This window comes from Metarhizium acridum (genome assembly GCF_019434415.1).
Source record: "Metarhizium acridum strain ARSEF 324 chromosome Unknown scaffold_269, whole genome shotgun sequence".
In the NCBI taxonomy this organism is placed as follows: Eukaryota; Fungi; Ascomycota; class Sordariomycetes; order Hypocreales; family Clavicipitaceae; genus Metarhizium; species Metarhizium acridum.
Genome location: NW_027094023.1, coordinates 343,886 through 370,692, shown reverse-complemented (window position 1 = coordinate 370,692; position 26,807 = coordinate 343,886). Strand labels below are relative to the sequence as shown.

General features: G+C 50.9%; 5 protein-coding genes across 5 annotated transcripts; 1 reads left to right on the top strand and 4 right to left on the bottom strand.

Annotated features, from left to right (window-relative positions):
- Positions 1–6,918: 6,918 nt before the first annotated feature.
- Positions 6,919–8,741, bottom strand: J3458_012721 (uncharacterized protein). The gene is made up of 3 exons (XM_007814086.2): positions 8,546–8,741; positions 8,316–8,415; positions 6,919–8,226 (listed from the first exon to the last, which is right to left on the bottom strand). The coding sequence occupies exons 1-3, from the start codon at positions 8,669–8,671 to the stop codon at positions 7,496–7,498; spliced, it is 957 nt and encodes a 318-aa protein (XP_007812277.2). The 5' UTR covers positions 8,672–8,741; the 3' UTR covers positions 6,919–7,495.
- Positions 8,742–9,017: 276 nt separating this feature from the next.
- On the top strand, positions 9,018–14,538 carry TOF1_1 (Topoisomerase 1-associated factor 1; the record flags this gene model as incomplete). Its single annotated transcript, XM_007814085.2, has 3 exons — positions 9,018–9,092; positions 9,162–11,526; positions 11,585–14,538. The coding sequence occupies 3 exons, from the start codon at positions 9,018–9,020 to the stop codon at positions 12,550–12,552; spliced, it is 3,408 nt and encodes a 1,135-aa protein (XP_007812276.2). The 3' UTR covers positions 12,553–14,538.
- J3458_012719 (uncharacterized protein) lies at positions 12,766–14,984 on the bottom strand (the record flags this gene model as incomplete). Its single annotated transcript, XM_007814084.2, has 6 exons — positions 12,766–13,712; positions 13,804–14,291; positions 14,355–14,420; positions 14,480–14,501; positions 14,588–14,736; positions 14,806–14,984. The coding sequence occupies 6 exons, from the start codon at positions 14,982–14,984 to the stop codon at positions 12,766–12,768; spliced, it is 1,851 nt and encodes a 616-aa protein (XP_007812275.2).
- Positions 14,985–15,549: 565 nt separating this feature from the next.
- AFG3_1 (AAA ATPase afg3) lies at positions 15,550–18,916 on the bottom strand. The gene is made up of 2 exons (XM_007814083.2): positions 16,823–18,916; positions 15,550–16,754 (listed from the first exon to the last, which is right to left on the bottom strand). Exons 1-2 carry the CDS (start codon positions 18,738–18,740, stop codon positions 15,949–15,951), a joined length of 2,724 nt encoding a protein of 907 aa, XP_007812274.2. The 5' UTR covers positions 18,741–18,916; the 3' UTR covers positions 15,550–15,948.
- A 6,297-nt stretch (positions 18,917–25,213) lies between these two features.
- On the bottom strand, positions 25,214–26,617 carry J3458_012717 (uncharacterized protein). The gene has a single exon (XM_066120115.1). The coding sequence runs from the start codon at positions 26,505–26,507 to the stop codon at positions 25,488–25,490; it is 1,020 nt and encodes a 339-aa protein (XP_065974937.1). The 5' UTR covers positions 26,508–26,617; the 3' UTR covers positions 25,214–25,487.
- Positions 26,618–26,807: the final 190 nt, after the last annotated feature.

Here is a 26,807-nt window from a genome sequence, read left to right as displayed (position 1 = left end):
TGAACAGTTTCATTCCCAAGGAACGCATCCCAATCAATCTCCTGAGCACCGTCCAACGACTCGATACTGAATTCGGCATCCAAGGAACGAACCAAAACAGGATCCAGATCCTCGGAAGGAGTAGGAAGGACCCCTGTGGTCTTTTGAAGCTGTTCCGCTTCCTCACGTTCCACACGTTCCAACTCTTCGACGTTGTCGATACCACGCGCAACCGCACGCATCATTTTCTCAAACCACAATTTCTTTTGTTTCCGCAAATGCAAGACCTTTTGATTCTCGGCTAAGGCACGCTCCTCAGCTTCTTCAAGCTCCCTCTCGAGCTTGTAATGTTGATCCGCGATGCTGCGAAGCTGTTGAGGGGTCACCCCCGCAATATCACAATTCCCTTGCTTGTCCACCACACACTTCACACAACGACTCGAATCGGAAACGGAGGCTTCACATTGGGGAAGTCCCATACGGGCGCAGCGAGCGCAAGCCTTCATAAAGGACAAAGACGGATTGTTGATTATCGCAGAAAGAAGGTTATCCCGGCGAAGGGAAGAAGCAGACGAAGCTTTAGACCGCTGTTTTGAGACACGGTTAGTCGACATGATGGCACATGATGATGGAAGGAAGAAAACGCACGACACTCAAGCCGGCCTGTTTCGATGGCCTTGAGGACAAGACCAACAGAGGAGGGGCATAATGTTACGAACGACACTGCACAAGACACGGGACGGGACCGCACCGGCTAGGACAGGCACGACCCGTGGGCACAAGAAGAAGGCAGGGGCACGTGACCAGCCACGTGACCCAAGAGGCGATCGAAGAGGTCGATGTTCGAACACATCGACCAGGGAGGATCGAACCGACCGAACCTCGAGCCAGTCGATCAAGGTTCGAAGAGATCGATGGTCGAGCAAATCGATCCAGGACTACAATAGAGAGATAGACGAGTACTTAAGGAGGAGGTATTCCCATAGTCAGATAGTCTAGATCTCTATTGATCAATCTAAGCAATAGTCTTACTATTGAGAGTTATACTCTTAACGGCCTTATTGGGATACTGCTCAAAAAGCTACTCTGTAGCATTCAACCTGACTTACTTCCTAAGAAACAGACCTACTGTGCCTTAGAACCTAAGCCACCGTTACAGGAATTACGTGAAAATATCGTAGAATAGCTTTAGCAGTAAAATTTAACTTCTTTTAATAATAAAAATATGTAGGAAATAATAAAATTAACGGTGTTATTATTATTATTATTATTAAAAGGGAAAAAAGGCTAGCTATATAGCCTAATAAGTGATAAAATTACTAGCTAGCTAGCCTATTAATTTTTAACTCTTTTAATAACATTATAGCTTTTAAAATTACCTTAAATTATCGCTAAAGTTTAATTTAATCCACGCATTCTTTACTAGGCTAGAATCAAGTAAATTCTATATCACGGCATTTATTAGATTCTTCTTTATCCATTTTATTGCTTTTAATATATTAGTTAACCGATTTAATCCTATATACTCCCGGTAATTTAAAAGAGCCTTTTTAACTTCTTCTTAGCTTAGTACTTTTACTATTACTATAGTTATTATATGATTTTTAGTTTATGAAGTAGTAAAAGCTAAATTTATTATCGCGATAAATTATAACGTTAATTTATTACTTTTTCTCTTTATTATACTACTTTAAACTAGATTCGCTATAAATCTTACTAGCGTTAGTGTTCTAGTAGAATCCAGGGTTAATAATGTAAGTAGCGAAAAGGCGTCCTAATTATCCCGTTTATTAGGCTAACTTTATTCTAGATTACTAGTACTAATAATAGTATTATTATTAAAGTTCTTGCTAAACTCATTAAATATAAGCCTAGAGCTTTCTAACCGTTATAACTCGCGATTTCTCTTTATTACCTCCGTAAAAGCAGCTTAATTATTAGTCTTAATTATATTATAGCTAGTAGAAAGGTCTTTTATAAATATTTCTAACTAGATATTAAATGTACTATTATTATTAATTAATAATAGCTTTTAAATAACTTAATTTACGATTCTTAATAGCTCTTTTACCCGAATTAAATTAGTATTATTAACGCTTATTAAAAGTATTCCCATTTATTTATTATATTTAATGCTTAACCGATTTACTACTTTAAGAAACACTCGCTAGAAGTTTTAGAAGTTACTTTTCTTCTTATCTAATATAATATAATTTTAATTACGTTCTAGGAATTATTCTTAAAGATCTAGAAGAAAGCTAATAAATATAGCCTTTTAAACGCCTTTTTTTAAGCTTTTTAATCGATCGTTAACTTAAGCCTTATATAAGAGTTATAAAAATCGCAGTTATTAGTAATTAGTCCACCTATTATATGTTATTTAGGAGCTTAAACCCTCTTAGGTGTTATAAGGAGGTATTATAGGAAGCTAATCTTAAATAATAGGTTAAATATAACGTAATTTAGGTGGTTTAACTATCTATAACCTTTAATAGTACTTAAAAGCCTTTCCCAGCTTAAAAAGGCGGTTAAAATTCAACCCCCTCGTGTACGAAAGTGGAAAAGCCTAAAAAATCACTGTGGGACGGTATAAAGTAATATCCCCACTATAAATGCGTGGAGAATGTACTGACCAGGGTCGAAAAGTTAACCTCAATTTTTTGACCCCAATTTCGGGAATCACAGCCTTGGGGCGCATCTCGATTTCGTATCGGCGACAAATCCCCAGTTTCATTGGGTTGCGCACGGCTTCAAAGTGCCCTGTCCTTCGGCTAGGTGCAGCACCATGTAATTCCCAAGATCGGACGGTCATAAACACGGTAACGAACAACTATCACATTGTCAGTGTGGCCCAGGGTCCAGGATGTGGACAAATGTTGGCACCAAGCACGAGTCACCAACTGATATTCGCATGGGCGACCAAACCTATCCCCATGTCGAAATGCCAAGGGTTCCTAGCAAGTAGAGAAGACGATAAGCCTGCCGGTCATCGACCAGAAAGCACCGACCAGACATGGAGGTACCTGTCGGTACGTCAGTGAGGCGGATATGGCGTGGCACAGAACAGAACGTTCCACTGGAACATTGAAGCTGAGGGCGTGTGAAACTAGTCATGGTGTGGGGTTGATGGTGCTCCATGCCGTATGCTTAATACTCTGGCGTATCGTGGAATGTGTGCCACATGACGGTGTTTTGCCATTGACTGAAGAACGACAGAGCTGAGGGCCCGTGTGGAAAGAAGCCCAGTCGCGAATCACATGCTCCTCCGTCTCAATACGTGACCTGTTGTGCAGCTGTTGTGCCAGTCGTTATGCTCGCAGCTGTTGAGTCACTCTTGTGCACCAGTTATGCAACCCTCTCGCACCACCTACATACCTAGGTACATAGCATAGTAGCAACCTCACCTTCCTAAAGCACAGTCCAACACGGTAAGTTTAATGATAGGCGACCTGACAGGGAAGCTTGTAGGAGTTACAGGTCGAGTTCTGCGTGCTTATAATAATTTTTTTTAAATCATCTTGACTATTATTTATTAATCTTAATAAGAAAGAAACTATACTTTTTATAATAATTATCTATATAATAAACACGATTTTATTAATTGTCATATAGTCTCCTTATTCAATCATCTTATTTTAGCCTTGACCCTTATTGCCATGTCACACCTGGCCATACCTTGAGGGTCCAAAGTGGGCAAGTTGTTCACGCCCCCGCCGTACGGGTAGCGCTGTGGCGGGGTTTTCAAGGCCAGGGAAAGGTGTGTTGAAGGCACCAGTTGACGATTAAGCGCGAACAGGTTTTTTTTCTCGGCCATGATGGCAGGGATCACCGGGAATATCAAGGCCCAACGCCTTGTACATACGTGGTAGCGCCTTGGTTCTCGGACCATGCCGATCGTCTAGAGCAAGAGCGGAAAAGTGTGGGAGGCTGTGTGTGTGTGTGTACCAGGCATGTATGCACATTCATGTGCGCACATAATAATTACAGTATGCATGCGCATTGAGTAGATGCAACATGAGAACCAGACACTTGTTCCCGTCGAACCGCGCATGTGCGGTGCGGTGCCACAAAGCATGCCATGGCCCACGGGCTCAACTGCATTGACCGTGCATGTGCAAATGCAACTATCTCAAAATGAGTGTGTGGGTGATGCTCTGGTGGCCACCCTTCCTTTCGACCGCATCGACAGGGGGAGGGAGTAGCAGGGTCCTGCGGTGAAATTGGTGGTAACTATGAAGCTCGACCCGCTCGAGTGAAATAGTAAATGGAATACCGAGTAAAGGAACACTGCAATAGACCAGACACCAGTTGGAGTTGGCCATGCTGGTGGGATGACTGTGTCGGACAGCTCATTGGATGCATGGGGAGTCGCGGGCGTTGTTCGACACGTGGTACGGAGTAGTTGACAAACATGCCGTTGGCGGTTGGGCAGCATACCAGACACTTTCCAAGCCAAGGCCCCCGTGGCTGACGCGGCGTGGATTCCACCAGACATGGACGGCAGGACACGGAACGCATCCGCAAAAAACGCGGCGCGGTACCGCCGAATTGGGAAACAATGCTGGCAGCCCTGACTCCAGGTAGCCTCCCAAGGAAGTTGACGACGACTCGCCGCAATGACTCGTGACTGCCTAGGTATGTACCCTGTGGTTTCATCGTACCTGGGGTCGACCAATACCGTCGCGTCTGGGTGGCTGCTCTCCAAATATCATGTGCAGTGTAAAGTATAATAATTGTATATGTTACGCATAATCGCCGCCGGCAATCGAGACGCGACTAAGTTTAAGTTGAGTGGAACACTTTGGTCGCGGACAGGTCAACTGGTCTGATCTGGCCTGATTCGGTAGCATTGCATCTGTGTGCAGACCCAGAGGAACCCCACACAACGGTGTCTGGTCATAAAGGATAACAGCCAACTACCCCGTACGTATTGGGTATTTTGGCCACACAACGAGCGGAAACTAGATAATGTGTGGAGCCGAGCGCCCCTTTTTTCAGGGGTGCACGCAATTCTCTCCGTTATACTCCGTATTCATTCAATACAGAGATTCGCATCCGAAGTTGGCATAAAAACCGATATTCCGTTCAGGGTTAGGGTTGTATGGGACAAGACCGTGGAGGAATACTATTCAGGCTAGCTCACTTGTTCAAATACCGAGAAAAATCGAGCAAACTTGGACCGCATCACTTATGCTAGTTTATAATCCCAAGTTCTCGCGGCCCAAGTTAGAATCTGTCCAGAGGACGCTCCATAATCGGCTGTGTCGTGCCTCCGAGTACATAGGTCGCGCTTAAATGGACCCTGCGAGTGGTTGCACACAACCCGGAAGCTGGCAGGCGGCCTGAGATGTGATGTGACGAGCAAGCTTCCTGGAGTGTTGGAACCCGGATGGCCCAAGGGCTGCCCAGGTCCATGGCGCAAGCGACGTTTCACCAGGCGATTGGATCGGTTGACATGCCATCAGAGGTCAGGGGCAGCAGTCCACTTCCATGGAGGGAGCATACAATTCAGACCCTGAATGTTTAGCCAGGTGCGACATAGCAAGGGGGGTTCAAGCCAATGAGATATCACTATTACAGAGAGCATATGGGGGTTTAAAGTACCTGATAACGCGATAAAATCTCTTATCAATAAAGGTTACTCTTACAAGACCCACTACTCCCCTGTCATTTAACCTATATTATAGTTAACAGCCATTAATATAAATAAAAAGAGCTCCTGTTAGCAGAAAAGTCCCTGTAAATAAACCCCACTAACTTCCTTGTCAGGTCACTCATGGCTAAACTTACAGGGGTTGGATTGTATATCCTGTCAATATATACTACCTTGGAGTTGTCAAGAAATGCAGTTGCCTTGAGCCCAATGCTGTGCCCATCTCTCTTTGCTCGGATTACCTGCCGCGAGCAGACCTGTCTCTCCTGATTGCACGACTTGACGTGAATTCTCACACGTCTTGGTGGATGTAGCGTTGATACTCGCTATGTGTCAGCCACTTAATGGCAGCAAGCTTTTATTAGAGTGAATCACTACCACACATGCAGCTGCGCTCATTGGTCCAGTACCGTTCCAGCACTGTCAAGGCGCTGAGCTCGGTACCTGAAACCAGAGAGATATCCCAAAATGCATGTTCTGGGCGCACAAGCAGTCAGTCGCTTAGGACTTCCATTCTTACTCGCCGCAGAGCAAGTCAATCCAATCACGCCGACTTTACCCATCTCATGGCATTCCACGTACTCTCATCGCAGGGGCATCAGATGGTGTCAGCCACGACTCAGTAGCTACTGATGGCATAAACCAGTGCGTGCATGAGTCCTTGATTGAAGCCATCTATCGACATAGTTGATTTTGATTCCTTTGCGTAGTTGACGATAGATTCAGAATAACCTGTTCTTTGCAGCCCCTTAATTTCTGTTGAACAGCTAGTGTTTTAGGGCTACAGCCACCTCCGGGGCGTTTATCCCACACCCCCCGCAGCTTGGATTGAAGCTATTCATGGTAATTTTCTAGATTGCTAGAGAGCAAGAGAACTGTAAGTAGTAGGTGACTTTCTCAAGAGCCACGTTCAGGGTGCTGGAAATATCGGAGGGCATGACGAAACATCCCTTCCGGAACTGACTCGACAATTTAGCCCAAACTGGATCTGCATTGGATCGCCCAGCGTTCGAGCATTCGGATGGCCGCCTCCCGGTCATGTCATGTGTCTCTGTCCCCATGGCAGCCTGAGTAGCGTGAAGACGCAATGGCCCTCGACAGGGTCCTTGTTTCCGACTTATTCCCAAGGTGTGTCTCATTCCCGGAACTACGTCCGAGCTCCGCCTCACCCAAACCCTATTTTGATGCCTGGCTGAAACTTGTCGAAAAACAGGTTATCTCCCGCGTAAATCAAATCAAGCCTCCCACCGTGCAGTTGGCGGCAGTGGCGGCCTTCCAACGTCGGCTACGGACATTATTTACTATATTGTATATTAACCCCTCCGGGACGAGGCTAAATCAACAAGGCTGTGTTATTTGGCTGCTGTTTTGGCTGCATTTTTGGTGATTTTTATCACCAATCTTACTAGCGTGTCTCTGACGCATCATAATGCGTTCATGGTGCACTACGTGGTATCTTACAGTTCTCTGGCTTGGTACGGCTAAACACGGTGTTTCTAGATGTAATGCTCGCATGATACTTGTATTATACTTGTGTTATTATTTATATTGAAAAAAGACTCCCCTAAAAAAATGATATTCTATATTACCGCCGTGTTAGATCCAGGATCTTGTGTGACCATCGATAATAAACCATGTGTACCGAACTAAGGATCCGCCCTGCACGTGGTAAAAGGAATTTAACTTTGTGAATGAACAAGCACTGTCTCACCGGTAGACGAGTCCCTCACAACAACTTAAAATCATGCCAATACATACATGGTTCAAAAATGATCACTTTTTAGGGGGGAGCGCCGTCTAACGAGAGTAGCTGTACACAATCCGGGAAATTGATCCATGCTTGTAGTCAGTTGCACGGGCTGCTTAGTAGTCATAAAAGCCCTTGCCGCTCTTCTTGCCCAGCCAGCCTGCATCTACCATCTTGCCCAGAAGAACACTGGGGCGATACTTGGAATCGCCAGTCTCGTTATACAACACCCTCATGATGGCCAGGCAGGTGTCAAGTCCGATAAAGTCAGCGAGTTGGAGAGGCCCCATGGGAACATTGGTTCCGTTCTTCATGATGGCGTCAATGGAGTCGCGGTCTCCGACACCTGTCTCGAGACAGATGACAGCCTCATTGATATATGGCATGAGAATGCGGTTAGCCAGAAACCCGGGTGTGTCAGCAGATATCGAGGTCACCTTGCCGAGTTTCTTGCAAAACTCTACGGCAGTCTCGAGTGTTTCCTTGCTCGTCTGCAGGCCACTGATAATCTCGACACCCTTCTGCACGGGCACAGGGTTCATGAAGTGAGTCGAAACGACGCGGGACGAAGCTGAAGTATCGGTGGGGTCGGCGGTAGTAGCGGCTGCGATTTTGGTGATGGAGATAGAAGACGTGTTTGTCGCAAGAATAGTGTGCTTTGGGCATATCTTTGCGAGGTTGCCAAAAATATCGAACTTGAGCTTGGGAATCTCGGGAACCGCTTCGATAACAAAGTCGACAGCAGAGAGATCGTCCATCTTGGTGCTTGGCTTCAATAAGGCGCGGGCCTGGTCGGCCTGTTCCTGAGTGAGCCGAGACTTGGACACATCCTTTGCCAAAAGCTTATCTGCGCAAAAACGTATCGGTGTCAGCAGGTGAGGGTTGCATGGACTTGAAACTTTAGTATGTAAGAGGCCTGTATGGACTGTAATATACCTGCGAATGCGAGTCCTTTGCTCAATGCCGTGTCGGATGTATCAATCAGCGTGACGGGGACCTGGGCTTTTTGAGCAGCAACCAAGGCAATACCCAGACCCTGCATTCATGCCCATTGATTATCGTCAGTTTTAATTCTAAATGATTATGCTTGGAGCATTTGTCCGTGCTGATTCATGTCTTGGGGGCAGTTTCAAACCGGGAATTTCACATGATGGGTTGACACGAACCATTTGACCGGCGCCAATAACACCCAGGCTTTTCACTTCTGCGGCACTTCGGCGCGTGGTACAGCTGAAGGAGCGCACTTGGCGCGCTGTCCCCAGCATTCGCATTCGTACAATTGAGGCGACCATTTTTAATTTCCTCGTGGTGAAGAAGAAACAATGGTCTTAAAAGAAAGAAAGGGCGGAGGGGTGATGTCAAGATGATGGCAGTTCTGGTTCGGGTAACCTCGGCTCTTTGGCAAGGTCCCGTTTGCGGGCGTTGAATTGGCAGCTGACATAAGCATCGAGCGAGCACCAGCCGTTGGCAGCTGTCAGCCCGCGTCACTTTACACGCTTAAGCTAGTGACGCGTCGAGACGCGTGCCCGTAGACCAGAGTCCACCCATTGGAACTCAACAGCATCGCCCATATGCACTGCACTATTACTTCGGCGTCTCTTTTTGTAAGGCAGCTTCACGCGGACAAGGTTCATCAGCATGGAGCCGCTGGAGAGCGCGGCGGACATTGTCCATCCTGAAGTTCGAGCCCATATTGGCAGCCTGGTGTCTGCGGTATGTAAAATGTCCTGTATTTTGGCCGCATTTACCAAGGAAAGGTCCTGACAAATTCATACCTTGCAGCTCGGTGGCACAAGTGCGGAAGACGATGGCAATTATCAGCTCGGTGACGATGCGCTCGAAGTTTTGCGTGATCTGAAGCGCTGGATTCGATTCTACGACGAGAAAACCAACCGAATGGATGTCGCACGGTGTATTTACGAGGCGAACCTCATTGAGGGAGACCTACTCCCAATTCTCAGGACTTGGCCTGAGAACGCAATGGACAACAAGTTTCGGTCAAGAATCGCACTGGCTTGCTTCGAGCTGATGGTTCCATTGACTTGGCCAATAGATTGGGATAAGGAGCGCATGACGGTAAACCATCACAGGCATCTGCCCGTTTTGGAGCTTGCACAGGTCCAGTACAAGAGGGCAATCATCAACTTTGACGGCGCTCGTATCTTACATGCTGCTGTCAGAGCAGCACTGCCGGCCATGGCGCTTCCTATTGGCGACCGAACAGCAAGGGACCAGGGCATCATCAAGCTTGTTCTGTTCTTTCTCCGGAACATGGCCTCGATTACGCCGCCTCCCAACGGCAAATACAAAGGCGATGAATCCCAAGTCTCCCGGTCGGCTATCATCGATGCATTCTCATACCAAGATATTTTCCATGTACTGCTCATGCTCTCGTCAAATATGGGTGAGGACTTCCGAACCGAAGACACGACTGTTATGGAAATCATATACCACCTAGTCAAGCGTGTTGACTCCGAAAAGCTTTTTATGAATGAGCAGCAGCTGAACAAGGCCAAGGCTACCGAGTTATCGGCCTTGATGAATAAAGAATCAGCCATGCTACAGTCGCATAACCGTAAAGGAGCCACCCGCCATAATCGATTTGGAACCATGATCTGGGTTAAACGAGATGGTGGTAAAATGTCATCCATATCAGGACAGGATGCGCTGGCGGACTCCTCGATCCGCAACCAGAAGATGGACGAAATCAAGAAGTTCAAGCCTCCACGGCGAGGGCGAAAAGACAACCAAAATGAGAGGGATCTTGGCCCTCCTGTCAAGCTCAACGCTCGTGCCAACGACCAGCTGCGCAAATTCGTTAATGAGTTTCTTGACTCTGGCTTCAATCCGCTATTCCAACATATTCGCAAGACCATTGATCGAGAAGCGCCGCACTTGCTTCAGTATCACCGCCGGCAATTCTTTTACCTGGTTGCTTGGTTTCTGGAAGCAGAGCGGGTTCGTCGAAAGGCCAAGAAGCCCAACAGCCAGGAGTCTGCAGACATTAGCAGTTTTCAATTGGTTGCCGGTGTGCTGAATCAGGAAATGTTCATCACGTTGAGTCGGGCATTACAGGAGAGCTATGACATGAAGGATTGGACAGAGTTAACTGCGGTGATGCGATGCTTTACCCAGATTCTGTTAACAGTTCAGGAGATGGCCGAGTCGGCGAACGAGGATGATCAGCAAATTGCAGAAAACGTTTTGAGCCGACTCTTTTACGAAGAGTCGGCACATGATGCCATTGCCAATATCATTAGGACGTATAAGGACCAAGGATTTGACTATCTAGATGCCTCTACGGAACTTGTTCACCACTTTTTACGAATTCTAGAGTCGTATTCGAAGCAGAATGTGGACATGCAAGTCCGTTCAAGGAAGCGGACACGCAGGAAGAAGAAACAGGCGGCCAAGGAAGGCGGCGATGAAGAGGAAGCGGTGCTGGATGATTCAGCCGACGACGAGGACGCAGCTGAGCGCACATCCAAAGAACGCAAGTTTGATTTCCATAAATTTTCTGCTCGATTTACACCCCAAGGCGTCGTCGACACCTTTATCCGGTTCACAAAGTACTACCGAGACTTGACAGACACGCAGTTGAAGCGTGCTCATCGATACTTTTACCGCCTGGCCTTCAAGCAAGATATGAGCGTCATGCTCTTCCGTGTTGACATTATTCATCTGTTGTATAACATGATCAAGGGGCCCAATGCGCTGGAAAAATCATCCAGCATGTTCAAGGACTGGGAGGAGCTTGTGAAGCAGATTCTGCGTAAATGTACCAAAAAGATACAAGAACGACCGGAACTCATCATCGAGATGCTCTTCAGCAAGCTCCAGAGCACTGCATTCTTCTTGGAGTACGGACATGAGAGACAGACGACAAGCAAGAGCCAACCGAAACCCGCGGCCGAACTGGAGTTCAAGCACACGGAAGAGCGGGACCAACAAGTTGCCATTGCAGTAGGTGCGTTGTTGGACAAGAACGGCACCGAGCATATCAGTTGGGTAAGACAGGTGTTGTCAGACGCTGAGTCTGAACGTCGGGCATGGTCTGCCGCCGCGGATGCTAAACGCGACGCTGAGGCCCTGTTTCAAGATGATCCCGTTATCACAGACACGGAGCCAAAGACGCCTCCTGTATTCTGTAAGATGAAATGTTTCCACCTCTCTACCCGTCGACTTCAAAGCTAATTCGCACGCAGCCGTCAAACCAGACGGCACCGAACGCCGCACAGCCATGTTCAAGAACGCACACCTCCGTCTCCTCATGAAGCTCTCCGGCATGAAACTTATGGGGCCAGCATCTGAAGAAACCCCAGAGAGCATATGGATCATCCCCGAAACCATATCAGCCGACCAGCTCAAAGACACCATCCACTTCATCAACCAAGCAGAGTTCAGCCCGCCCACCTTTGAAGACGGCTTCCTGGCAGAACACCAACTGAAGCGCAAGGCAGCACCCAAAAAGAAGGCTGCGTTCGACGACGATGAGGATGCCGACGACGACGGCTTCCTTGACGACGAGATGCTCTTCCCCGCCGGGGGGCCAACGGCCCGCAAAGTCGTCGACGAAAAGAAGAAGCCCAAGAAGAACCGGAGACGCCGCACGGCGAGCAACCGGGGGGAATTGGACGACTCTGTTGTCGAGGAAAAGGCCCGCAAGCGCCGGGAGAAGGAGCTTGAAAAGGCGCGTAAGATCAAATCAGCACTGTATGTGCGTGATGGCGACGATGAGTTTGACTCGGACGAGGATGAGGCCTTCTTTGCACGGGAGCGCGAGATTGCGGCCCGTGCGAAGAAGGCGGCCGAGACGGCGCGCGAGCCGATTTTACCGCCCAAGAAGAGAAAGTCGACGGCGATGTCGGACATCAGTGACGAGGAGGAGGAGGACGATCTGAGTTTTGCAAGGAGGGTACTGAGTAGTCAGGAGGGTAGGGAAAGCGATACGGATGATACGCCTGTTGATTTGAGTGACGGTGAGGCGAGGAAGAGAAGAAAAGTCGGTGTAGAGGACCATGATGGCGATGGCGACGCCAACATGGATGTTGACATAATAAGCAAGATGACGGAAATGCAGGACGACGATGGAGAGGAGACAACACAAGTTGTGGTCACCAGGAGACCCAGGGTACGCGGTGGATTTGTCATGGACAGTGACGATGATGAGTAGATGGGACTAGGATTACGGCGTTTGCATGGCGACCCGGGGAGGGAAAATACTGTCAATGGGAATCAGGCGTTTATTCCACCTCATGCTTGCTTTGTACGTATGTACGTTAATACATATCCAACTACGCACTACCCAGCCAACTATGAATCTAACCCGGTATCACAGACCCAAAGCATAAGCTAACGACGCCACAAAAGAAGAGAAAGGTCCCAACTACCGCTGCTGTGAAAGGCTCCCCGTCGGCAAATTCGTCGACGTCCGCTGCGCGCTCATGCTCGTCATCGCCGTACTCCGCGCACTCGGCACCCTCCCCATCCCCAACTCGGCCAAATCGTCGCGACTCCTCCTCGCAACCCCGGGGCCCGCAAAGACACGGTACCGGGGCCCTCTCGAGCCAGAAGAACGATTAGAGGCGGCCGTCCCGTGACCGCTTCGATCCGCCGGGGGAGGCGCAGGCCCGGCGCCACCCCACGAGCCGCCGATTCCTTCCATGGTGAAATCCGACGCCGTGGGCGCATCCAACACGGCCAGTTCCTCGGGGCGAAATACCGTCGGCAGGACGAGCGCGCGTAGCGGAATCAACAGGAAGATGAAGACGGGGAACCCGACCGCCGCGACGGTCTGGGTGATGGCAAAGGTGGCCCCGAATGCAAGCAGCTCGATGGCGACAAAGAGCCACACAGCGGAGCGGCGCTTGATGCTGCGCAACGGCGCGTCGGGAGGGGTGAGGTCGGCGTCACGCGCCAGGAAGACGAGCTTGGTGGTGATGCCATTCGCCTCGAGGGCCTGGACGCCCATGACGAAGAAGAGGCCTGCCAGAACGCCGTGGGGGATGAGGTGCAGGACGACGAGCAAGGGCCCCGTCATGGTGCCGAGCGTCAGGAGGCCCTGGGCAAGGTTGGACAGGCGCTGCTCCACGACGTGCGTAGCCTCCAGGGTGAAGTCGCCCTTGTCCTGGCCCTTTTCATCGAGCTGCTTGACGGGCTTGGTGACGCAGAGAGATTCCGTGTGGAAGGGGGCCTGGGGGATGAGGCCGTTGGGGAACGGGAGGCCGAGGATGCCCGCGACGCCAGTGGTGATGCCGAGCAGGAAGATGTCCCAGTGGAAGCCGGCGGGTTTGCGGAGCGGGAACTCGCTGCCCTGGGCGATGAGAGACGACACTACCACCCCGTGGTTAGCTCTGAGCTCTGGACGTCACGCTCGGGAATGCTTTGGAAAAAGGGTGGAGGGGAAACAAGGGAGCGAACCAACCATTGTGGTCGAACCAGAACAAGACGGTCAGCAAGATGGCAAAGGGCAGCGCGGTAAAGACTTCGCCCACGCTCAGGTCCCAAAAACGAACCAGCCAGGCCCTCCCGCTGGTCGGCTCAAAGGCAAGTCCCGTCGGCAGCCTCTCCAACTCGACGCGGGCCATGCGTCCGATGTGCACGAAGCCCGTGAAGAAGATGAGGGTCAGCGGCGTGCCGTAGTCCTTGAGAAACACGCGCACAGGCTGCCTGAACAGGCTGCTGGCGCCCAGCTCGCCGCACACGTACGCCACCATGAAGACCAGCAGGGCCGCCATGATGGACAGGTAAAAAGGCGCCCCGTCGCCGAGGCGGCCGAGCACCTGGATGCCCTTCTGGAGGTAGATGAAGGCGACGTAGAAGCCAAAGATGTCGCAGGGGAACCGGGTGACCCAGCGCAGCCAGTTGCACGAGTTTGTAACAGCCAAGAGGACATGCAGAATGAGGGACCATCTATGCGTGTGAGTTTTTTTTTTTTCTTTTTTGGCAGGAAAGAGGAGAGCGAGGAGAACATACATGCCTATCCAGGCCATGAAGCCAATATAATTTACGCCCGTGTCTTTCATAATGTCGTATACAGTGCTGAAGGGCGGGTTAGTTAGTTTACTCGATGCGCCAAAGATGGGATCATGAACACCAACTAGTTAAATACGGTAATAGGACCTGGTACGATCAGCACACACACTTTATTCATTCCCCCCCCCCCCCCCCCCCCCCCCACAAAATCTCGCGAGCATCACGATACGTACCAGTCACGCCAACAATAACCAGCGGCTGCGCAGCAAACACTGAAAACACAACCGACCCCAAAACAGACGCCAGCAGCACCTCATTAACGCCGTAATTGGAGCCCGTCTTGGAAAACATGTCGAGGGAGAAGGCCAGCGCCGGCAAGATACTAGATTTTTTCTTGATTAGTTCTATGCAAAAAAAAAAAAAAACGTAACAACACGCAGAGAGGGCATACTTTGCGAAATACATGTAGACCGTCGCAGGAACAACTCGATAGTCCCAGGCGTCCAGCCAATCGCTCCCATAATACGGCGCCCGCCTCCGCACGTCATTGACCATGCCGCGGAACAGATGGACCTTGTACCAAGAAGGCGGCTGCCCTGCCGCAAGACGATTGCTGTCGTCCATCATCATGTCGTCTGCCCTCACGCGCCTGGGCCGGATATATTCCGTGATAACCAAGGGGATGACCAAAAGTCGGCAACGAACCTCGTCTATAGACGCATACTCTAGGTGGAAACAGAAAAGAAGAAGAAAACAAGATGCTAAATAAATCCTCTAAACGGCCCGTGCTGTTCAATGGCAAGTTGATGACGGCGACCCCCAAGCGCTGAATTGGATGCGGGTCGTTTTCCCCAGTCGGCCATGGAACAGGAAACTTTTTAGATCAACTTTCCCAAGGGTCAAATCGGACCCACCAAAGAACCCAGGGGGGAAGTACCCGAGTGCATACATACTCGACGGGTGCTTGGGTTCCAAGGCTTATCTGCGCCTAGGTACTCCGTACACTTGTAATACTCGGTACAGCAGAGGCGAATCACACGAGTCAAGTTGCTCGGCTCCGTCCCCTCCACAACCGGGAACTTTCTAAGCCAATCAGCATGCAGCATTTCGCCATGTCCAGACAACTCACGCTGGCGAGCCCAAGACCACCCACCGTACCATCACCGACGCCAGGTCGCCACGACTGGCCGAGAACTCATCATACGCTATCCATTGACGTCCCCAAGGACGATTCTATTCTAGCCCCCCCTAAAGTATACATACATACATACAGTTGTTACATGACAAAAAAGAGTTTTCCCGTCCCCATGAGCGCCAGCCAGCACGCGCTATTATGCTGATATACAAAGGTCGGGTATGCCTTCTTTATAGATGGAAAGAGTTGAGAGAAAAGGTCCCTTGAGTCAGCTCGAGCTTGCCGCTCAATAACCAGCAAGGCCTCCAGACATGAGAGCCCAGTCACACCTCTGAGCCATTTACATCTGCCAATCCGCAGGCCGCATCAAGTTTCCAGCATATCAAAATTCTGCTGCTGTGTAACCCCTGTCGCTTCTCTTAAAATTGCCTTCGTCTTCGAAAAAAAAAAAACCCCACGTCACCTTGGCCCGTCAGCATGTTGGCTGAAGGCTGGGGCCGGAGCTGGAGGCTCTTCCTTTGGTGTATCCGTCTCGTCCATAGGGAATGGTGCCGGCGGTGCGCTCTCTTCCTTGCCCCCTCCAAAGTACTTCTCAAACTCCTCGTTGTTGTCTTCAAATGGTCTCTTACCCAGAATACGGACCATGTCGTCCCGGACAAGCACCTCCTTCTTCAGCAGCTCCTCGGCTATAAGCCCAACCTCGCGCTTCTTCTCGAGCAGGAGGTCCTTGCATCGCTTATAGGCTTCATCCACAATTCTGTGCACCTCTTGGTCGATTTGTTGAGCTGTTGCCTCAGCAAACGGCTTCTGCATCCGGTTCGGGTCGTTCTCAAAGAAGACAGGTCCAACCTTGTCAGACATTCCCCACTGGGTCACCATATTTCGCGCCATTTGTGATACCTTTTTGAAATCGTCACTTGCGCCAGTCGTCACAGTGGGAAAGTGGAGTTCTTCCGAAACACGACCCCCCATGGTCATCGCCATGCGATCCATCAGCTGGTTGGTGTTCATCAGATAAGCATCCTGAGGCAGGTACTGCGCATATCCAAGAGCACCCTGCCCACGAGGGATAATAGAGACCTTCAAAAGAGGGTCGGCGTGGCGAAGAAACCAGCCACAGATGGCATGGCCAGCCTCGTGATAAGCCACCGTCTTCTTCTCGTCCGGTTTCAACACAAGGGACTTGCGCTCCAATCCTCCAATGACACGCTCAATTGCTCGTTCAAAATGTATCATTTTGACTTCCTCGGCATTACCTCGGGCAGCTGCCATCTTCGTTAGCATTCAATTACACACGCGCAAGTGATAGAGGTGGATGGGTATGGGTACGCACCAATGAGGGCTGCCTCGTTGACAACGTTGGAGATGTCGGCACCAGAAAACCCAGGAGTCAAAGTGGCAAGCCGGCCGACGAGGAAGTCTTGGTCTTCATTGGTGACAATCTTTTTGAGATACACCTTGAAGATTTCTTTGCGTCCGCTCATGGTCGGTCGGTCAATAAAGATGTGTCTATCAAATCGCCCAGGTCGCATGAGGGCCTTGTCCAGAATGTCTGCGCGATTTGTACCAGCCAACACGACAACTTGTTCACGAGTGTTGAAGCCGTCCATTTCGGTCAGGATCTGATTCAGCGTAGCCTCTCGTTCATCGTTGCCACCAAATCCACGTCCGCTCTCCATTCGCGCACGACCAATAGCATCGATTTCGTCAATAAAGATGATGCATGGAGCGTTCTTGCGACCCTCAGCGAACAAGTCTCGCACCCTGGAAGGACCGACTCCGACAAACATTTCGACGAACTCGGATCCGCTCACACTGAAGAAGGGAACCCCGGATTCGCCCGCAGTAGCTTTCGCAAGGAGAGTCTTTCCGGTACCTGGTGGGCCGGCCAGAATAGCACCCCGGGGAATCTTGGCGCCAAGCTTCTCAAACTTCTCGGGTTGCTTCAAGAAACTGACAAACTCCATGATTTCCGTCTTAGCTTCCTCCAGGCCAGCAACGTCGGCAAACTTGACCTTGACAGCGCTCTCGGCGTTGAATTTCTTAGCTTTGCTCTTGCCAAAGTTGAACATGCCACCGCCACCAGCCCGGCCGCCCATGGATCGCTGAGTCCACAAAATGAGACCGATGAATAGTAGGGTTGGGCCAAAGGCCAAGAGAAGGTTACCAATTGTGCTGCCGCCAGTCTCGTAGCTAACGGGTATTCTCTCTGAAGCAGGAATGCCGAGTTGATCCTGGGCTTCTTCAAGCTTCTTCTCGAATGACTCTACGGAGCCAATGGTGAAAACGTAGGTCCTCTTGCCATTGGAGCCAGCATCGCCTTGGGTAGCATCCGGGTGCAGCTCGACACGAACCTGAGAGCCGTTGACCACAACCATTTTCTGTACTAGGCCCTTGTCTAGGAAAGCCCTCCGCATTTCCTGCCAGGTGATTTCCTTTTCAGAGAACGGCTTGCTGAGAGAGTCAACAGCCCATAGTGTGATGCCGAGAACTAGACCTGTCTGCAGAGCGTCCATCCAACCATTTCGCTCGGGCTTTTTGGGGCCTCCAGGTCCCTGCTGATGTGATCCGCTCTCGTCCGACTTCTTATTACGTGTTTCGAATTCGGGCTCACTCTTGCCAGTATGGCCATCGTTTTGGTCTTGGTCCGGTCGTTGGTTCTGATCAAACATTCGGTTTCCTTTTCGTTGCTCCTCAACTTCCCATTCAGCCAAACGCTCAGCCATCATGAATACGCACCGCATCAGTCGGCCCTTGTCCAGTATCGACAAATTGCCCGGACCTTTGCGCATCTTGGCCAACAAGTCACGGACCTCGGCAGGAGCACCAGTCTGCTGCAGACCTCGCAAAATGTCCTTCAATGTGGCTCTTTGAGCCTCTGGCAGAACCTTTTGGAAGGCATCGAGCTGAGCAATTTCGTCTTTTGATAATCGAATCCATCCTTCGGGAAGTGGTGCGAGATTCGCAGGCTCAGCATCCTTCTCTCTGCCAGTCTTGACCGATTCATTCTGGTTTTTGGGTATTTCGGGCGTACGGTCTTTTTTCGCCTTCGAGTCTTCTTCTGGCTGCGGTGGCTTTGAAGAGGAGTAGTACTTCACAGAGAGGCCGTAGGCACCTGGGAGTGTCCGTGTGGGAATCGACCGTGACACTGCGGGCAGTCGTAGAATCCTGTGAAAACTGGATTGTTGCGAGAGCCTGGCTAGCCGCGCCAGCTGGCTCGATTGTCGGAGATATCTTGACATGTTGGGCATATCGGAGCTGTCGCAGGAAGCGGAACCACCGGAGTTGGTGAGGAAAGATTACACGAAGAGCGCCTTATCTCATGAGCTGCGTAGACCAGTCCTCCACAGTTCAGCAGCGTTCGATTCAAGGGGAACACACCCAACAGTGGCGTAGGCAGAGGGAAATCCAACGCTACGTGGAAAAGGGTTGACGGCAATACAAGACTCGGAGCCTCTGGTAATGAGTCCACTTCGAGCCAGAAATTAAACTGCGTCACGTGGATAAAATCCCGAAATTGTGGGTCTCTAGGGTAGCTCTGTAGGCACCATGTGGTGACGACAGAGACATGAAAATCGTCGTAGTGTGGCAAACAAATAGAAAAGAAAAGGACATTCAAGTGTGGGGATAGTCATCAGTTTAATAAGGGAGTTAACTCCCTCAAATTTGCGCATACTGATAGTGTTGAGGCTAGTATTGGTCGTAAACGCAACGCATTGGATTTTTGGACTATCCTCAACTTGGAGACACCGCGACAAGATGGACGCTTGATCAAGAATTGTTGAATAATTTATCAAATAGAGTTGTTGCTTCCAAGACTATCGACAAAGCTAAATATTCCATTGCAGGCGCAATAGAAGTGACCGAACCTGGCCGCGTCCTTTAGCCGAAACCCTTCGAGATATATTATTCAGCCGAAGGCTGACTCTACATTAATCCATAAGTTTTCCGAATAATGAGGGTTTGGTGCAGGCTTGACAAATAAGTTTCTATTGGTCCAAATTTTGTATGGGAAATCGCGAAAGAAGGCTGGATTGGTTGGTGGCTCTAGAAAAGTGGGTAAAGGACAGCCACCGTCTGTCGGTGCTTCTTTGTTTACTTCTCTGTTTACAATCGTTTACAATCGTTTACAATCGTTTACAATCGCTAAATTTGCCCAGCGATCTGTTCGTTTGCTTGGCCAGCAGCCTTTCTTCCATTATTGAAACAGATGTACCGCATGGTTGGGTATGGATTATGATTCTAGGGGTAATATTAGTCCTAGATCTGAATTGGCAGTCCATTGCCCGTCTTGCGACCGAACAAAATCACCAAGTAATTTCGTTAGCAGGAGGAAATCTGCCAATCCAACTACAACCTGTCTGGAATGCCGGGACCACCGCAATTCCGAGGTAACTGACACCATTGATATACTATATATGCCTCCCTAACCTGATCAAGCGTGCCAGGTCCAAAGGTGCCGTCCTTGCATTGAGAAAGCTGGCTGTCCGTCCTACCTCAGCTGAGAGATCTGCCCCGAAAAGAACCGACAGAGACGCTGGCCTATCGCCTCCTAACCAGAGATCTGGAACCCAACCTACATCGCCAGAGAAGCTACGGCAACAACATACAGCTAGGAGTTTGTTCGGAGAGCCAGGCAGCCAGCCGCAGATAGTGCTGGGGACGCCGATCCCACCAACCCAAGCGAGCTCGCGGCTCTTCCGGGCTCTAGCTCCCTCACCGCCTGTGCCGCCCTCGACCGATCCTGTCGCCTCACATTCTGATCCATCTACTGTCCGAAGCAGCACGACTGGTGTGGACTACTCTTACCTGGCTGTTAGGTTCCACAAGGGCGGGAAGGACTCGCAAGATGATGCCTCCAAGGCCGGCGCCAGGGCCAAGCAGGCCACTATTCGGCGCGACCATCGTTCACGACGCCGTGCAGGGGAGGCTGTGTCACTAACTCCCACAATCTCTCAACTCGGCGTCTTTGAAGGTTCTGATGGTCCTGGAGAAGGTATCCTTGTGCTGTGGTCCCGGCAGTTTGTTCAAGCTAACCACGGAACGTAGCTGGGAGTCAAGATCGACTACAGGCAAATGAGCTCCCAGATGGGGATGGAATGACCAAGGAAGCGGATGACAGGGGACAGTTCTCTGAATCTGATGTTGACGTCGAGGACTATTTCAACTTGCTGCTTTCACCTGCTCGACCACGGAAGTACCTCGAACACCTAGGGGTAGAGTCTGATTCCGATCTAGGGGACGAAGACGGGAACGATAATAGCAATGCCTTGGACGAAAGCCCTCTTCGCTATTGCTCGCGGCAGCCTTCCAGAAAGTCAGGGCCTCGTCGCCGTGCTCGCCGTGGTCCTGCCCCTGGTACAGGAGGGCGGCCAAAAAAATCTCAAAGGCAAACTCGATCGTCGGGGCCGCCACGACGGTACCGGAGTCCAGTGATGATTCCACCTGAAGAATCGGCCGTATTTCACGCACAAGATCCGGTGTGGAATGGGGACCTGGACGCTTGCGCCTTGACCTGTCGTGATAAAGCAATCCTCCGTGAGTTCTGGACAAAGCTGGACAATGACCAAATGCAATTTTGTGGTCGATGTCAAGAGCGTTGGTTCCAGATGAAGATCGATTCTGATGGCATTTGTGCGCGTTGCTGTCGAAAGGATGATAAACGCGGCCCTGAAGAGCCGTACTTCTTCTCTGTGGACAACCAGTTGGATTTTGGCTCCGTACCGACTCAATTGCCTCAGCTTACACCTACTGAAGAGTCTTTAATAGGCCGTGTTCACGTCCACGTGAATATTATGCTTGTGCGGGGCCAGCAGTACAAATATCGGGGACATGTTGTTCACTTTCTCCGCGAGGTTGGCTTGGTGTACAACCAACTCCCGCTTTTGCCGCGGGAGTTGAACACTGTATTACTCCGTCCTTCCAATACGTCGTCCCATGCAAACCTTAGCCGGCAATTCACCCGCCAGTTCCGTGTACGCCGCCAGCCAGTTGCCATATGGCTTAACTACCTCCGGCGCCATCATCCTGGCTATCGATGCATCGTCATCGACGAAGAGCGGCTGAGTCAATTGCCTCAAGATGGCAATGTCCTGGACGACATCCCCCAGAGCCAGGTGGAGGCTGCCGAAGTTGGACCCGAGGAAGATGAGGAGGCAGAACCGGACCTGGAGGACGAGGCTGCGGTGCCGGACCTTTTGGCCAAGGACACGGAGCTCGATGCTCTGCGGTCTATTCTTGCCGGAGAACCAGAAGCTGAACCAAGGCTTTCCACAAGCTTCCAGGAGCAGGTGCAGCACGAGCTGCAGCTTCCGAATATACGGCGCACACCCATTAATGAGTTCAATCGCTCTCATGCCCTACTCTCCTTAGCTTTTCCCTGCCTCTTTCCTGACGGGAGAGCCGACTTTGTTGAGCCTCGGCTACGGTCAATCGACTACAAGGACTACATCGAGCACGCGATGCGCTGGCATGACGGGCGTTTTGCACGCCACCCGACCTTCCGCTTCGTCGCCTTCAATACTCTGATGCGGTCACAGGCCCGTGCACGGTCCAAATTCTTCGTGAAGCAACACGATGGTAGTCATGAACCGCTCACACGGGAGCAGCTTGTTCAGGCACTGGAGCACAGCGAGGACCCTGAGGCGCAGGTGCTAATCAACTCAATCACAAGACATGCGGTACCTATTCGCGGCACGCGCCCCTTCTGGAACAGGAAGAGGCAGGACCTCGAGGCCTATGCCTACAACCTTGGATGTCCTGGTGCATTCATCACATTCAGCCCGGCAGATTTACACTGGCGGAGTCTCTACCAGCACATGCCCCGATATGATGAATGGCTGGCTGCGTCCGAGTCCGAGAGGATGGGTCTCTCGCGCCAACTTTTGCGTCAGAATCCTCACATTGCTGCTTTCCATTTCTACCGCCGATACTGTTTCTTTCGAGATATCGTGTTAAGCAAGAAGTTCAACATTACGGATTACTGGGATCGGTATGAATGGCAAGGGCGTGGCAGTCCGCACAACCATGGCCTGTACTGGATGGAGAATTGCCCAAGAGTCGACATGGTGGATGAAGCCGCTCGTGATGTTTTTGCACGCACGTGGGGATTCCACATCACTGCCATTAATCCTGAGCCGACTAGGACTATGCCCCAGGGTGAGGGTAACCCCCTGAGCGTAGATCCACTGAGTACAGAACTGACATTCCTGCGTCTCTCACAAATCGTCAACCGCTGCCAGCGCCACAGATGCAATACCACATACTGCTTACGCGTAAGGAAGAGAACCGTTGATCTGGCGAGGGATATGGAAGGCGCTGCTGCAGATATCGAGGCGGCCAATGCGGCCAATCCAGAGCGGGAGTGTCGTTTTGACTTTCCTCGTGCCTTGCGGGAGCTGGCCGCAGTGATCAGGAAGGAAGGCAAGTCGTACTATGTCTTCGAGGCGGCGCGGAATGACAACCTCATGAATCACTTCAATCCCGCCATTATACTAGGCTGGCTAGCCAATATCGACATATCTCCTTGCACCAGCCTACAGGCGGTTATTACGTACGCTGCCAAGTATTGCAGCAAATCTGAGAAGAAGACTGAGCCTTACTGTAAGCTTGCAGACCAGGTTTTGCCGCACACGGCACACCTTCAGCCGCTATTATCCTTCTCCTCTCGCCTGATGAATAAGCTGATTGCCGAGAGAGATTACTCGGCGCAGGAGATTTCCCATCTTCTCCTTAACATTCCTCTGCAGGAAGGCACGCGGATGGTGGTCTCTGTCGACTGCCGTCCTTTGGAGCAACATGCACGTTCGTATCGCGTGGATGAAGATGTCAACGAGACCGTCGGCAGCTACAGGAGGTATCTCGAGAGAAATGACCAGCACGAGGATGCAACTTACCTCGAGTACCTGCAATCGTATAATCTCAAGACGTGGAGGAGACTCGCTGCCAACGCGAAGAAGAGAGTCCTGTCTTACTTTCCTCGATACAGGTCCGTGGAGGCATCTCCCCAGTTTGGTGACTTCTGCCGTGTTAAATTGATGATGGCTCATCCGCATCGCTCTCCAGAGGAGTTGCTCACCGTGGGCGGGCAGCGGTTCGATTCCTTCGCGGCTGCGTACAGGTTTTGCAGAGAGCAGCACCGTGACACCCATGCGGACGATCATTATGGGGAGCCAGATACAAATGAATTGAGGGCTGAGGACGACGAATTTGAGCTTGAGGTCCATGAAGAGCCCATTGTGGATGAAGACTGGCATGAACTCGCCCGCATGCTTCCCGACCGCCCGCTGGAGGAAGAGGATATCGACATGCTCGGCCGCCGAGACATCGACATCAATTATGATTGGACCCCTCACGTTGGACGGTATACTGATGACGGTATTCTCAAGGGCGACTACTGGAAGCAACGCAAGGCGGCAAACCGCCTTGACCTTGATGTGGATCATCAGCCCTTGGAAGCTCGAGATTCCCTAAACCGGGATCAGCGCTTAGTATACGATACCGTGATGGACCACTTCCTGAATCAGGAACCCTCTCAGTTGCTGCTCCATGTGGATGGTGGAGGTGGTACCGGGAAGTCATACCTCATTAATTTGCTCTCCGCGCACCTCCAAGCCGCTGCTGCCGGGAGAGGGACACCTGTTTGGCGTGCCGCGCCCACTGGCGTCGCGGGAAATCAGATATCGGGCACTACTTTGCACTCCCTGTTACACCTTCCAATCAACAAGGACTTCAAGCCCCTCTCGCCCACTGACATGGCCCAGCTCCAGAAGAAGCTGAAGGACATCAACTACCTGATCATCGATGAGAAGAGCATGCTGGGACTGCGACAGCTTTCTTGGATCGATGACCGCCTGCGCGAGGCGTTCCCGAGTAGGAATGAGGAGTTCTTTGGTAGTCTTAACATCCTTCTGGTTGGCGACTTCTTCCAGCTTCCACCCGTGCTACAGAAGCCGCTCTATTACGATAAAGAGGTGCAGGGAGTGGAGATCAAAGGCAGGAACGCATATAGACGCTTCGATAAATCAGTCTTCTTGAAGGTTGTCCAACGGCAACGGGGCGACGATCAGAAGGCGTTTCGCACAGCTCTCGAGGAATTGCGGCTCCTCCAACTGTCAGTCGAGTCCTGGAAACTCCTTTCCGGTCGAGTACAGGCGAAGCTAGATGATCTGGAGGTCGCCAGGTTCGCCAACGCCTTGCGAGTATACGCCACGAAAGATAGGGTGAACGAATATAACCACTACCACCTCGACCGCCTCGGCCGGCCAGTCATTCAGGTCAAGGCTAAGAATGTCGGCCTTGGCGCGGCTGCGGCGCCTGATGACAAGGCGGGCAACCTTGCGAAGCAGATCCCTATATGCATTGGCGCCCGTCTGATGCTGACATCTAACCTTTGGCAGCCAGTTGGTCTCTGCAACGGCGCTCGCGGTACCGTTTACGATATCGGCTGGGCACCGGGGGCTGACCCAGTCCAAGACCCTCCCTGTGTTATCATGATGGAGTTTGACAAGTACAGTGGACCTGTGTTCCTGACCACCGCTGATGGCAGAAAGATTGTCCCGATTCTCCCAGTAGACAGGGACTTCCTCATCGGAAGCACTCTCTGCACTCGCACGCAGTTTCCCCTGATCGTATGCTACGCCATTACGGTTCACAAGTCGCAGAGCATCACTGAAGATGTCATCGTGACAGATCTCTCCTGTCGGGACTTTCAGACTGGTTTAAGCTACGTAGCTGTCTCTCGCGTAAAAACGCTCCAGGGCTTGATGCTGGATGCGCCCTTTGATCGTGGTCACCTGTTTTACGAGTCTCCACCAGAGGGTATGAAGATGAAGATGAGGGATGAGCGGCATAGAAGACGACAGGTCCTTACACGGAATCCATATAGGTCAGACCACGGCTCTGCATAACTAGATAGCTAGCTAAATGTAATGGCTTAATAGTTGCTTGGCCCAAGGACTCCCAGCCTTCGGATGATCGTACCCCTTGCACCCACAGCTCTAACGTGCAAGGGGTGGCGTAGTATTTTTCAATTCCACAACAAGGTCTGCTGCTTCTCCGTCAGCCGTGTTCAGGTCTGGCCAATCGCGCCAAACTTCAACCATGGCAAACTCTGCTACTCTGTGTTGAAATAAACGGCCCAGTACACGACGAGCTTGTGATTCTTCTCCCAGCTCGAGAAGCACGACTCTCGGTTTTAGTAACATGGCGATATCTAGGAGTCTAGAGTAAAACACATCCTCGTGCAGCCATCCGGTTGGAACAGGCAAATCATGATTTGGGACAAGGGCTAAGCGCGGCTCGTACTTGCGAACAGAACATCCCAGAAGCCCCTGGCCAAAATCCCAGGCCTTCTGAGAGACATATGGTGGGTTTGACACCAATATGTCGCATGGGGTTTGGGCTATAGGGGCAACATCTTGGTCCTTGAAGATGTCACCCCTCAAGATATCGAGCTTTTGACCAGGTTGAGAAGTCGCAATATTGCCTAGCTTGGCATTATGGTAGACATTGAGCTTTGCGAGGCCGACTGCTTGGGGCGAAATGTCAACTCCTCGAACACGCAAGCGTTGAAAAGATGACTGAAGCAGAGTATACAAAAGCAAAGGAATGCAGCCTGTGCCCGTGCAAAGGTCAACTATGCTCAACTCGGCATTATCATCGCTTGACTTGCTACCCAAAAGTTCCCCCGTCTTGATCAGATCTACAAGGTGGTATGTGTAGGCCTCTGTCTCTGGGCGAGGGATGAGCACGCCCGATCTGCATTTAATATCCAGTGGTCCAAAAGGCTGCGAGCCGAGAATATACTGCAGAGGCACACCACGACGTCGCCGCTGGCATAGTAACCTTAGTCGTTGAGCCTTGCTGTCTGAGTGCGTCGTTGTCTCCCTCACATATTCTGTGAGCCAGCGGAGTTCATTTTTGGCGGATTGGATGTCGCGACATGCAGGAATCAAAGCAGCCAGGTTGGGGGAGCGTTGTTTGGCCTGCTGGAGAAGCCATGGTGGAAGTCGTGGCATTGACCGGCCGCTTTACATGATCCGGACAATTCAGAATCTTGGCCACTGAGGAATAATAACCAAAGTCCAAAAAGAATGCGAGAACAGGTACTAATCCTTCGAGACTGACGAGAAAATATGGGCCGATTGGGCGATGCGGCTCGTCTCAGGTAAAAGCGCCACATGCCCAGTCGCGTTGGGAGGGAGTTTACCCGAGTTATACCCATTTGCGCCAATGACTTGACTGGTGGCTTTGTAGCTCATGGTTCCCATTTTAAGCCTTGTGATTCAACGATCGCATCTGACTGTTGTGAACCACGG

Excerpts from the sequence above, each read along its gene's own strand:
- J3458_012721 (XM_007814086.2), bottom strand. The coding sequence starts at position 8,671 with ATGGTCGCCTCAATTGTACGAATGCGAATGCTGGGGACAGCGCGCCAA. Across the intron at positions 8,416-8,545 it reads TTATTGGCGCCGGTCAAATG|GGTCTGGGTATTGCCTTGGT; the intron begins GTTCGTGTCAAC and ends GCATGAATGCAG. Across the intron at positions 8,227-8,315 it reads CAAAGGACTCGCATTCGCAG|ATAAGCTTTTGGCAAAGGAT; the intron begins GTATATTACAGT and ends GTTTTTGCGCAG.
- AFG3_1 (XM_007814083.2), bottom strand. The coding sequence starts at position 18,740 with ATGCCCAACATGTCAAGATATCTCCGACAATCGAGCCAGCTGGCGCGG. Across the intron at positions 16,755-16,822 it reads CAACGAGGCAGCCCTCATTG|CTGCCCGAGGTAATGCCGAG; the intron begins GTGCGTACCCAT and ends CGAAGATGGCAG.
- J3458_012717 (XM_066120115.1), bottom strand. The coding sequence starts at position 26,507 with ATGCCACGACTTCCACCATGGCTTCTCCAGCAGGCCAAACAACGCTCC.